This window comes from Solanum dulcamara, chromosome 5 (genome assembly GCF_947179165.1).
Source record: "Solanum dulcamara chromosome 5, daSolDulc1.2, whole genome shotgun sequence".
Taxonomy (NCBI): Eukaryota; Viridiplantae; Streptophyta; class Magnoliopsida; order Solanales; family Solanaceae; genus Solanum; species Solanum dulcamara.
In genome coordinates this window covers 73,178,011-73,190,516 of record NC_077241.1, presented here as the reverse complement: position 1 = coordinate 73,190,516, position 12,506 = coordinate 73,178,011, and the positions used below count along the sequence as shown (strand labels likewise).

The 12,506-nt window shown below is 35.1% G+C and overlaps 2 protein-coding genes across 3 annotated transcripts; both read right to left on the bottom strand.

The window, feature by feature from the left end:
* Positions 1-476: 476 nt before the first annotated feature.
* LOC129889710 (ferredoxin C 2, chloroplastic) lies at positions 477-9,104 on the bottom strand. Of its 2 annotated transcripts, XM_055965116.1 has the most exons (7): positions 8,738-9,104; positions 8,448-8,511; positions 5,342-5,430; positions 2,672-2,740; positions 1,030-1,074; positions 817-900; positions 477-682 (listed from the first exon to the last, which is right to left on the bottom strand). In XM_055965116.1, the coding sequence occupies exons 1-6, from the start codon at positions 8,999-9,001 to the stop codon at positions 856-858; spliced, it is 576 nt and encodes a 191-aa protein (XP_055821091.1). In that variant the 5' UTR covers positions 9,002-9,104; the 3' UTR covers positions 477-682; positions 817-855. The 2 variants fall into 2 exon arrangements, with proteins under 2 accessions (XP_055821091.1, XP_055821090.1); XM_055965115.1 differs by lacking the exon at positions 477-682 and having other exon boundaries at positions 688-900.
* A 1,145-nt stretch (positions 9,105-10,249) lies between these two features.
* Positions 10,250-11,903, bottom strand: LOC129888479 (nuatigenin 3-beta-glucosyltransferase-like). The gene has a single exon (XM_055963450.1). The coding sequence runs from the start codon at positions 11,828-11,830 to the stop codon at positions 10,361-10,363; it is 1,470 nt and encodes a 489-aa protein (XP_055819425.1). The 5' UTR covers positions 11,831-11,903; the 3' UTR covers positions 10,250-10,360.
* Between the last annotated feature and the right edge of the window lie 603 nt (positions 11,904-12,506).

Sequence of the window (12,506 nt, the reverse complement as noted above, 5' to 3'; positions counted from 1 at the left end):
CAGTGGAATGAGATTCTATACTATTTTTCAAATCATCTAATATATCAGGATGGCGTATGGATTACAATTTTACATCTTGCACTGGTAAAGATTCTAGCTGAACAACTTGGTATTTCAGCCTTGAAATTATGCAGTAGAGTAATGACCATTTTCATTACTTTCTGAGGAGAATGACCAAGTCACTAGATGTTCACTAAAATTTCATAAAAGAGCTGTTTTAGACTCACCGAACGTGCTATCCTGAATGCTAATTATGTTACCTTTCTGCTGACAGTATAGTTTAGTTTCGTTTAATGTTCCAGATGAAATGTTCTATGACAATATGGTATTCAGAAGAAAAGGTCAGTCTTTGACATGCATCAGAGATTACTTTATTTTTGCATACTCTATGTTGTGTTCACGCGAGTGGTATATTCAAGAAGTTGGTTCGTCGGTCAAAGGGAAGAGATAAATAGAATTTCTGTAGTCAGACAATCTCCAATTCTAAAAGATATCATCCATTTACTGGTCAGAGTTAGAAGTTTTGTGAGTGTTCAATAACACTCTTTTTTTACAATGTGTTTAATAATGCTCAATAACTAGGAAGTTCTCATTAATTGAGATGAAAGTGCACCTCACGCTGATGTGCTCTTCAAGACTTTAAAGAACATTAAGCCATAACAAGATGTCATTAAGAAAGCACCTATATGACAAGAAAAGAGAATATAAATTTTTATTCAATATGCTACTGGTACACAAGAAAAGCCAATCCACTAAGGAAAAGGCGCGGAAAGCATATTACACCCAGATATAGCAAGAGAGGCAAGAAAATTGTACATATTGCTTTTGATTCCATATTGTCTAACTCTTGAAAGGTTATTCATCTCCCAAAGCTAATTCCAATGCATAGTCATCTCTCTCCTGCAACAAGGAAAGAAAAGTTAACCTTTAGGAACTTGAGTTGATTAGTTACCCTTTCTTACATCATCAGTATTCCCTCTCCAACTGTTTTTCTAGATTAATAGGAAATTACAGGAACATAAGACTTACAATAGGTCCTCGAGCAAAATATCTCCCAAATTGAAGCCAATATACCTGAATATATCATGATGTCAGGTTTCCGAGGTGGCATACTAGATCAAAACTACAAAATTGTTCATTCAGATAAAAGTTCAGAGGAGAGTTCCGAAAATTGCTTTCAGTAACTTTTCTGTAAACCCCACCCTTTCAACTAACAATATATAAGCAAAGCTTCATTTTCCACTGATTAAGAAAAAACTGCAGGTAACTCATTAGCTAAATTTTTCTTTAAAGTTCAATGAGAAAATATAAATTCCATCTGGGTACTTGGAATACAATACTCATAACTTCAGAGTTCCACATAAAATAAAGCAGTTGGAAAGGTTATTATATTAATTGAAATGTGAAAAGTTTGCTGCAAGCTCACCTGAACATCACATCTCTCAAAGAAATTATGCCGGAGCAACACACTATAATAGAAACTGAAAGGCCAAAGAACAAGCATGTCTCTGCCTTTTTCCTAACCCTATTGGAACTCTATATTTTACCGGTTTCTTGTCCTGTAGGACAAGAGTCACAAACATGTTTCTGCTTCTTGTCTAGTCCTCTAAGAGCTCTATCTTGTCTTTCTGACCATTCAGAAGAAGAAGAATATATTATCCCGTGAGCCTATTATTTTGCCATTTGTTCATCATGGCATCAGCTTATTTTAAGCAATTAAATAGTATAATTATATCATAAAAAATATAAAAACTGGAAGCCATTTCCTCCGCAACTCTTATGAATTGCCATTTCCCTGGTTGAATTTCTCGTTTTGTAACTAGCTATCTACTCCAATTTTTGTGCATAAATTGGGGTATAGATTTGAGGCCAGGCTCAAATGACAAATGTGCAGGTTGAGCGGGAATGGCATGAGATTAAAACCAAAACAACTCATAAGGGGGAAAAACCCGACTGTTTATAGGCTAAAAGTAGATTGGGCTAAAAGGGCCAGGCATTTCATTAACTCCATTTTAACCAATCTCTTTCCAAATACAACAGCAATTCCTCTATATATGTTTGCATGATGTATCTTGAGAAAACTTTCACTTTATTTTCTTTTTCTGAGGGATCTTCTTAATCAAAGGAACCATGTACGTCCTGGTTTCACGAAAGCAAGGGTAATTGTCTATTATAAAGAATGAGAAAGAAGTTTAGAAAAGTAAATAATGTGCATTACATATAATGTCTTTGTGGTAGTGTGTGAGCTGCATGGATATGGCAATATTATAGCTGATGATACAAAAGAAAAAAACTTTTGCACTCGGCATATGCATGAGCTGAAAACCTTGGTGATGCCCTTTGGTTTGCATACCTGAAGGGTGTGATGTTGAAAAGACAAACATATTAAGAAAATTGGAACATCAACAGTAAGTATCCAAAGATTGTCGTCAAATATTGATACCTAACACAAGTATGAAACTAGTATGCGGCCATATATTTCATACCCATGCTTCATAGCCCAAACTGAACCCATGAAAAGTGGGTGTCAAGTAACCAAATAGTTTGCAAACCGCTATCATTTGATTCACAACCAAGTTCATGATTATTTAGATGGTGATGGGTGGTTAAGTAGCCCCAGTCTTTATTGCCAACCAAAGTCAAACTTTTGCAATTCAAAGTAGTTACTTACCTCATCTTCATCCTGTGTTTCAACTTCAAGGTCAGATGACGGAAATCCCACACAAAGAAGTGCATAACCCTACAAATTAAAGCATATTAGGTTAATCAAGGTGAAAAAATAAGATAAGAATAGAACAAGACACGATAAAATAGAGACCATCACTTCACTTATATCTAGTATTCAAGATACAAGTAAGAAACAGTTCTTTTAGGTATCAGTAAGGAAGATCTCTACGAGCACTCTGTGTCCTCATCTATTAACCTTAACCAATTGGTATCAATCATCGTGATCTGAGCCTATACTCTGGCTGATAGGATTTGACAGAGTATGCCTCCCATCAGATCTCTTACACATCTAAGATGTGTAAGAAAGAAAGATTTGACAGAGTATGCCTCCCATCAGATGAGAATGGAAACTACGCTAACTTTGGATGTGCACATGTAGACACTTAAACTTGTATAAAATTGAACAAGTAGACACACACATCCTATGTGGCATAATACACGTAGGACACAAAATTGTCATGTAGGAAGAATGTGTCTATTTGTTCAAGTTTTGGATAGTTAAAGTGCCTACCAGTGTTTTGAGAAGCGAGAAGCGAAAAAAAGAGACAGGGGCTCGCTTCACAGAAGCGAGAAGCGTGAAGCGAAGCGCATGCTTTTTTCAGAAAAAGCGTTATTTAGTATAAAAATATAAAATATAAAATATAAAATATGCATAGATAATAAAATATGCCCCATTGGCATATTCACTTCAACTTCATCATCCATTTCATCATCATCAACAAGATTAACCATGGATGCTTCAGGATTCATTTGAGTTTTAAATTCATTTTTTTTCGTAAAATACTCTTTTATTTCTTCCTTCACACTATTCGGGACCTTTGGACACACTTTAACATCTTATAACCACCAATAAGATGCTTCTTGTGACGAAATATTCCGTCATTATATGTCATATCACAAAAAACACATTTAATTTTTGTGTTACTTCCCATGGCAATTCCATATGCCCAAGCTGAATTCCTTTTTTGTGCCATTAAGAAAATACAACTTACTACAAAGAAAAAATAGAATAATAATTCAGTCACACAAGTCAAATTGTCAAAACAATAACAGAGCAGCTGCAGCAAAATTAAAAGAGCAACTGCAACAAAATTAAAAAAAAATAATAAAGCAGCCAGACTATGTGGAAAAAAAACAGAGCATATGCTTTATCTTAAAAAAAAAATGGCACTGAATAAAACTTGAAAAAAATAATTCTTCGCAGACGGCAGTTGCGAAGAAATAGAAAAAGAAGAAGAGAAGAAGAGATGAAGAGAAGAACATCGCAGCAGTTGCGCAGACGGCAGAACTGCTGAATGGAAATAAAAATAGAAAGAGAAAGAGAAGAACAGAAGAACAGAAGAAGAAAAACTAACCTGGTTGAACTGTCAAAGTTGAAGAAGAAGTCGCAGCAACTTGGAACAATTAATTATAAGTTTTACAGTTTTTTTTTTAAAAAAAAAAACCTAGTGCCGCTTTTTCAAAAAAAACGACCTTTTTTCTCGCTTCTAGATGAAGCGTGCTTCTCGCTTCTCCCATGAAGCGCACGCTTTTTTGAAATCGCTTCACTTCACGGTGTTGAAGCGCTAGTGCCTCGCCTCGCTTCGCTTCACGCTTAAAGCGAGCGCTTCGGCGCTTTTTCACAACACTGGTGCCTACTTGTGCACTAGTAAAGTTAGAGGTCATAGTTGCTAGCTGAAGCCAAGTTAAAGGTCATGTTTATGTATTATGCCTTAACAAATTGATGAAACAATTTGTGAATTGTCTTGTCATTATCACGTATACAGAGTGGAATACACAACTTGTTTGCATTTACTGATTAAAAGTAGCTGGTAAGAATCAAGTGTTGAAAAACACCTTTTAAGTTCTAGAGTTGATTTTATACCTGAGAAGTAACGTGTTCAGATAAAAGTATTGAACTATTAACAAACATTGATCTTTGGTAAATAAGCTATTTTTCTATTAAATGATTGAAATGTCCTCAAAAATATTTACAAAAAGTAATACTAAAAAATATTTGTACATGAAAAGGACGATTGGCAAAATTATAATTGAGATGGGGCTGGGGATTTTGTTTTGATAAGGGTATTTCGGGAAGCATGAAAAAGAAATTAAGGATAAAATAGTAAAACACTTGGTCTAATCGAAAGTGCTTATAAGCTGAAAAACCTAACTGATGGCTTTGGCTGATGCTGGCGTATTAGCACTTTTGGCTTTGGCTTATAAATTCCGTCTTCCAAGACCTTTTGAAAGAACATATCGTGATTGATTTGTGGACAATAACATGCAAACGAACAAGACCAAAATTCCTAGTCACGTCACGTATATGATGTGCCTAGGAATTCAAAACATTACAAAAACTTTGGAACAACTTCTCAACATTTGTTTTGCAGACAAATAACAAGCAGATGAGGTTTGCAGCTTCATCAGTTTGAGACCAAGAAATCCCTGGTCACATCATATACATGATTTATCTTTTTTGTTAATTATATCACATATATGAGCATAAAAAGAAGAAACTTACATTCAGAGGTCTAACAAAGGATAAACAATTAAAGCTCCCACAAGTCAATAGTCTAAAAAATAAAGGCCAATAAGAATTGCATCTACAGAAACACTACATGATTTAAAATACCTTAGACTTCAACTCAGCAGATATCCCTAATGCCTCGGGTTGTCTAAGTTGCCCGGATTTTACACGAACAGCACAGCTTGTGCAACATCCTTCAACATAGCGGATTGTTAAATTAGAGATATGTAATACAACAGAACCTTCATAAGGAGAAAATCTGATGAAAAAACTAATGGTTAGAAGCAGTAGCGGAGCCAGAATTTTTAGTAAGAGGTTCAAAATCTGAAAAAATTAGACTAATTAACTAGCCGAAGGGGGTTCGACATTTACTATATACATAAAAAATTATTTTAACCATGTATAAATAGTCTAATTTTCCGCCGAAACGGGTTGTAAGGTGGCTCCGCCCCAGGTTAGAAGTTAAAGAAAAACAACCAAAGCCAAACATGTTCGACCCTAGATCAAAGAGAAGGTGCATTTGTGAGAAATAAATAAAGAGAACCTTCAGGTTAAAACAAACAACAAAGAAAGTGCATTGTGCTCCTTACTGAAAATTAAGGCCTCTCCTTATCTTAAAGTTCTTAGAGAGAGATAACAGCTTCATTGATATGTTAAAGGGTGCAAAACCCCTGATATATACAAGTAAAAAAAGTGGTGAAATCTATAATCCTACAATATCTTTTAAGTGGATATAGAAGACTTGCTCCATCTTCTCTACGTAATCTTTAAGGAGCTAAAATTGTTCCACATATTCCTCAATGGATTGAACTTTCTCTACTTTATTGGACATAATTCTCAGTGAAATGAATTTGCTCCACCAAGTTCATAGAAGCTCCAATTGGCTGAATTATCTAAATGTTCCCCACAAAGTTTCCATCTTAAATTGCCAAAATTTGAAATTGTGGCTATGTTCATATTTTTCAACACATGTTTATTACTACTGTGTTAGATGTTAGAACTGAACTTGGGTTAAGACACAAAGATTCATAATGTTCAATCACTAGATATAGGTCCATGATGAGAAACGAGCAATCCATTAAATCAGATATGTACAAAGAGAAATAAAATTAGAATAACATTCCTAATAAACCTGAAAATAAAATCACAATACCCTGAAAGAGGTCCATAAAGTGATTTCGAAACACTTTCTTAAATTTCTCTTGCAAAACTCTAACTTTGAATGACTACAATTTCAGTGGACGCGACGGTCGCGACCGTCGAAGAAAGAAACCTCAGACATTAAAATGAAGCTTCACAGCAAAGAGAAAGGAGGATTGTGACCAAATATTGTAAGCAAAGATCACTACCGCTTTCTCCTTCATTTCAAAAGTGAGCTAAATCACTTAGCTAACAGTGCAAAAACCCCATCATGTGACATGAAAAATGTAGCTTTGGGTTTGTATCCTTGTATGCATTATGAGGAGGTTAATAAAGTTAAGTTCACAAGAGATAATTTTTTCTTTTTTTTTTTTGGGGGGGGGGGGGGGGAAGGGAGAAAGTGGGTTTACAACATTAAAAAAATGTCTAGGAGCCATGACTTTTTTCTTTAAGCTTCTCTTATAAAAAGCCCCCAGTTCTGTGTAAAACTATGCCTTCAAAATACAACTTTCGGAATTACGGTTTGCACCTCTAAACAGTTGTTGCTAACACCTAGACTTTTCTTAAGGAATCCTCTCTTTTATGAAAAGTCCAAGACATAATTATAGAAGCTATCTTGTAAAGAACTGCTGAAAGAAATTTAAGTGAGGAGATGGCAGGGAAGATTATGGAGTGTAATTAGATGAATGATGAGTTTTGACTCCTCCTAACTTACATGTAGGTCTTAATCAGACCATTGGAAAAGCTCTGATGCTCTATTCAAGATTCATAGTACTCTTCCAAAAAAAATTAAAAAATCATAGTACTCTTTCGTCTTCTAGTCTTTGTTGCATAAGTAGTTGTACAACATAATAGATAGGGAAAGTTCCTTTTTTGTTGCATGCTCAAAGGCATGGGAAATTAAATTGCAGAATCATTTTGCTGATGAAATGTAGCAGGAGGGGGATACAGAGATAGATTGAAAAGAGGGTTGTGGAGTTGGGTGGGGAGCCCGGAGCTGGTTTAATTCATGCAATTTCTCTTCAATGTTTTCTTCCAAGGCTTGTGTAATTTCCTTAGCATTTCACTATTCAAGGGAGTATAGCATGACACAAGAAAATATAGAGGCTAATATGCCATTAGCAGATTATTATTTTTTTGGACAAGGGTTGCTAGGAGCATGGATTAAGGAGTAAACTGCAATATGCTTCAAAATATTTCCCCATTTCAAATCTCTAAGAGGCTAAAGTGCAAAAATATTGTCCAGTTCTCCTTGTGTTGTCACGACTAATTTCAAAATTGTCGCACATTTGAGATGAATGTTCAATTTGACCTTGTTTGTCAAGATTCTGAATTGCAAGATAGTAACAATTTCAAACTTCCAGAAAGTAAGTCTAAATAGTCCAAGAGTAACCAAATCTACCACAAAAGTATGATCTCAGTTATAGGATTAAACAGTGAATTAGCAAAGGCTAATGTTATTCACCACAAGTCCATAACCATCTCACCATTGCTACCTCAATATCACATGTTAGCTGTTACCCATAAAAAGATCTTTAAGCACTACGACTTTTCAAATGATTCGGGGAAGATATATCTTTATAAACAATAGAGAACTTCCAGTAGCATATAGAATGATCGGAAGGGACCAGGAGCATGGTCATTCATCCTACTATAAAAGAATAAAGGCAATTCTAATTCATCCTCTATATCCAAAAAAAAATAAAAATCAAAGTTACACATCGGAAAATTGCACTTGCACATTAACATTCTTTCTCCTATAATAGTCCTTTTAGATAGGCCACAAAAGAAAATAAAGGAAATCTCACAGTCCAAACCATGTTCAGGCCTCAAGCTCCAAAATTTAGACAGTGATAACAACTAAATCCCAAACTAGTTGAGACTGGTTACATGAATCAGCTATATCTATCATCCTCCATTTTAACCTATTCTATTCCAATACTCAATAACATGCTTGTGGGCCAATCAGATCACTGAAGAGCAACTTAAAATGTAGGGAGAACAAATAGATTAACAACTAAATAAGAAAACAAAAAACATGTTTTGTTATCTATTGTCTATGAATCAATACCATGCCTGCAAGCGAAGGGTAGCGTAATGTTCTGAGCCTCTGCAGTATGAAGTATATATTGGTCCTGCATTCCAAATCAATTCTTCATAAACTTGTCAATATACAGAAAACAATTAACGGATGTGGCTGCATCATCTAAGCAATACACGTGTCCTCAACATCAGGTTTATCAGGCTAATTAAATTGTATACTTAATCATAGTAAATTTAACATGATTGTGCATATACAGACACATTTCAAAACAGAACGCAGACATTTAGCAGAAATGGAAAATCAATTAGAATCAATACCTCGGGGACGAGGAATTCGTGAACTACGCCACGTTGGCGGTCGAGAACGGTGACTTTGTGAGTGGGAACTGATGGAGAATAGCTGCTACCATTTTGGCCAGAGACGGCGACGGCAACGGGAGTTAGAACCTTCGGTGGAGTTTTCCGGCAGCATTTGACGGAGTTCAAAGGGAAGTTGACGGAATTGAGAGAAGATAGTCGCCGGACAAGAGGAGGTTTTCGGTGAAGGGAAGTGCAAGCGCTACAAGGAGATTGAAGATCCATTGAGCGAGAGAGTTTCTGTTGTTTGTGTTTCAGGGTACAACCGGATAATGGTACGAGTCGTTAACTAATAGTAATACTCTGTCTGGATGGATTGCATATTCAACCCATTGTATCATAAGTATTGTGTTTTGTATTGTTTTAATGGAAAAGGTTAAAACTATTTGAAATAACTTAAATATATTTTTTAATTATTTTTAAGATTAAATATATTATTATTATTATTAAAAAAGATCACAAATATCTTTCTATTTAATTGTTGATCATTAAAGCTGATCAACTCTTATTTAGATATATGCGTATGTTTTGTAAATACATATGCACTTAGTTAGATATATATTTTGTCAAATATATACACACTTAGATATATAAAAATTTTGACCACCGTCTCCTCCTATCCCTTTTGTCTCTCTCTTCTTTCGATCCAAAGACCAGCGCCACTTCACTATTCGTCTCCTCACTACCATGAAATCGTTGTTTACGACGAATTAACTCCACCAAATTGGCGGAAAAATTTTTGTTCCTCGCTACTCTTCTCATCACCAACAAAATTCAATGAGTCACCAAAACCCCAACGATACTCTATCTCTCGTAGGTATCAAGGAAATATCAACGAAAAATAATACCATCATGGCCAAGTTTAAATTAACCAAAAAGTTTTTTGGGCGATGAACATGGAGGAGAAGAATTAAGAGAGCGAGTGGATTAATTTGGAGTAAAAGAGTAAATTAAAAAAAAAAAATTAAGTATGACTCTATTTTAGGTTATTTTTAAGGAGGAATGAATTTTAATATATCTAACTTCAAATCTAATACATAATTAATAAATAGTGAAATAATAGATAATTATTTAAAATTATATTTTGAAATAATAAATATGATATGAATGCGTATCTATGTAGTTTTTCCTAATTTTAATGAAAGGATATATGCAAATTCAAAAAAATGGGTAAAATAAATGTCTCACCTCCCAATTTTAAATATTCAATTTTATTTTAAATCCACTGCGTTTAACCTATTCCCACCTATTCTCTCTAATTTAAGTTTTCTCTTTTCATCTTAAATAAGATCTTCACATTTCACAATGCTCCTCAATTCTTTTTTATTTTCTGATAAACAAATCATTTTTAAAGGACTTTTTTATATATTTTTTAATTAATAAAAAAGTGCAAAATAATTATTTTTCTTTATATTAATGGCGTTTTATCCATTAAAATAAATAATGTCATGTATTTTTCCTTATTAAAAGGGGGAAAAAATTAAGCAGTCATTTTATTGATAACTTTAAAAAAAAAAAACAATTAAGGAAAAGACTAAATTCAAGGAGATGCAGCAACTTCTTTTACATCAATATTTAAAATTGTTAATCCATCTTCGTCGAAGTGAAATTCTTGATATCATCAATGAGCGCGGTGAGATTGTTCCATGAAGATCCGCTTTCTTCGACTGCATTTTTAGCCATCTCACTCGTAGCCATTACTTTCTCCCTAATTTTCTGACTTTCCTTTGATCCATCCATTAATCTCTCTATTGCTTCTTTGATCTTTTCGCTCTCTATCACAGGGCTTAAGATCTTAGCAGGGTCCGGGTTATGTATTTCTGCTCCCACTTTCACCCCTAACCCCATAACCTCCGCAAGCTTTTCATTGTAGAATTGTTCGGCGTACACTGGCCACGTCACCAACGGCACGCCAGCGATGATAGCTTCGAGCACCGAATTCCATCCACAGTGTGTCATGAATCCTCCGACGGACGAATGATCCAGGATGGTTAGTTGCGGCGCCCACCCAGTAATAATCAGACCTTTTTTCTCCTCCGGCAACCACGTGGCTTGTGCTGATTGGTCCTTCCTCACTACCCAAATGAAAGGGACGCTCGAAGCTTTTAGAGCTTTTGCGATTTCAGTGAGTTGGTCCTCTGGGAATCTAACTACGGTCCCAAAAGAGACGTACAGGACCGATTTGTACTTCTGCTCATTCAACCACTCTACAACGACAGCTGAGTTACTATCATCGGCAGCATTAATCAGCTCTTTTCTTCGGGTTAATTTGGAAGAAAAATGAGAGATGGGACCAATTTGCCAAACTTTGGTTTTCTTCATCTTCTGATAGTAGTCAGCGTAGGTAGGTTCTAGCTCGTAAAAAGTGTCGTGAACAATGCCGTAGCTTCGATCCTCGGATTCTCTAGCTCGATCAAGCATTTCGTCATAAGCATTCCTCTCATCCACAGGCTTTATCAGATCATCTGTAAGTTGCGATAATTTGAACTCAATATTATCTGGTAAACCCGGAACCGAGAAAGTAGTACTTTTGGATTCCATCTGTTTGATGAGGTGTTCCTGAGGCTTGTAAAGCCTAAGATTGTGCAGAATGGAATTGTACATGTAGCTGGACTGGTTGAACAATAGCCTGGGGATGTTGAGCTCCTTGGCAATATCGACGGTCCATGGGAAATACATATCAGAGAAGATACAATCAGGATGGATTTCATGAATTTTATCTTCCATTGGTTTCTGGAGAAGATAAATGGCGTAAAATATTTTGCCGGCGATTTCCGGTGAAGAGGCAGAGCTGAAGTTCTCGATTCCTTCAGGCAACCCAACTTCAGTGGATGGGAACTTAAGAGTATGGATAGAGATATTGGAATGGCCATCGCCGACATCGTTGTCAATAGAAGATCGGAATAGGGAGGCGTTGTGGTGGGTAGTGAGGATGGTGACTTTGACGCCGCCGTGGAAGGCGAATAGCCTGGCGGCGTTAACTAATGGGATGATATGACCAGTGGCGAAGTAAGGAAGGAAGAGGAGGTGGAGTTGCTTGCTATCGCTATCCATCGCTACTCTTTACAAGCTACAAGTAGAAAATGAAGTTGCTAATGTCGAAAGGAACCATCATTGTCTCCATTTATTACTCGAATACAACTAGAGACAAATTATTTTGTTTTTTTTTTTCCTAAAAGGGAAAGGGCTCAAATAATTTTTAAAGTTTCAAAACTTGAGCATTTTTTAATGGTATATTCAAAAATTTCAAAAAATTATTTTGATCCGTATTTTTGTTGTTATTTCTGACATTTAATTCTTATTTTCTAGTTTTTTTGAGTCTATGTTCAAATTTTCAAGTGATTTATAGTTAAAACTTCAATTGAAAAATGTTAAAAATTATTTGATGATTTTAGTTAAAAAATAATGAAATAAATATTTTTTTTCTCAAATATAAATAAAGTCAAACTTTTAACGAACGAAGATTTTCTAAAAGTTAGTCTTCTCCCTTTCTTACAAAAAAAAAAAAAAAAAACTAAGGCAGACAAGTATTGTCAAAATATACGTGAGTAGTGTTTTTGAGCACGTTGAATTTGCAAGCACCCCAGTGGTTTTATTCCATCATTTTGATATTTATATTGAAATAAATTATCATTTATAGAAAGTAGATAAAATAATTTTATTAAATATCACGACATACAAACCGCGTATAAAGTGGAGCAGACTTTTACTTTAATAGGCTCGACCCTAC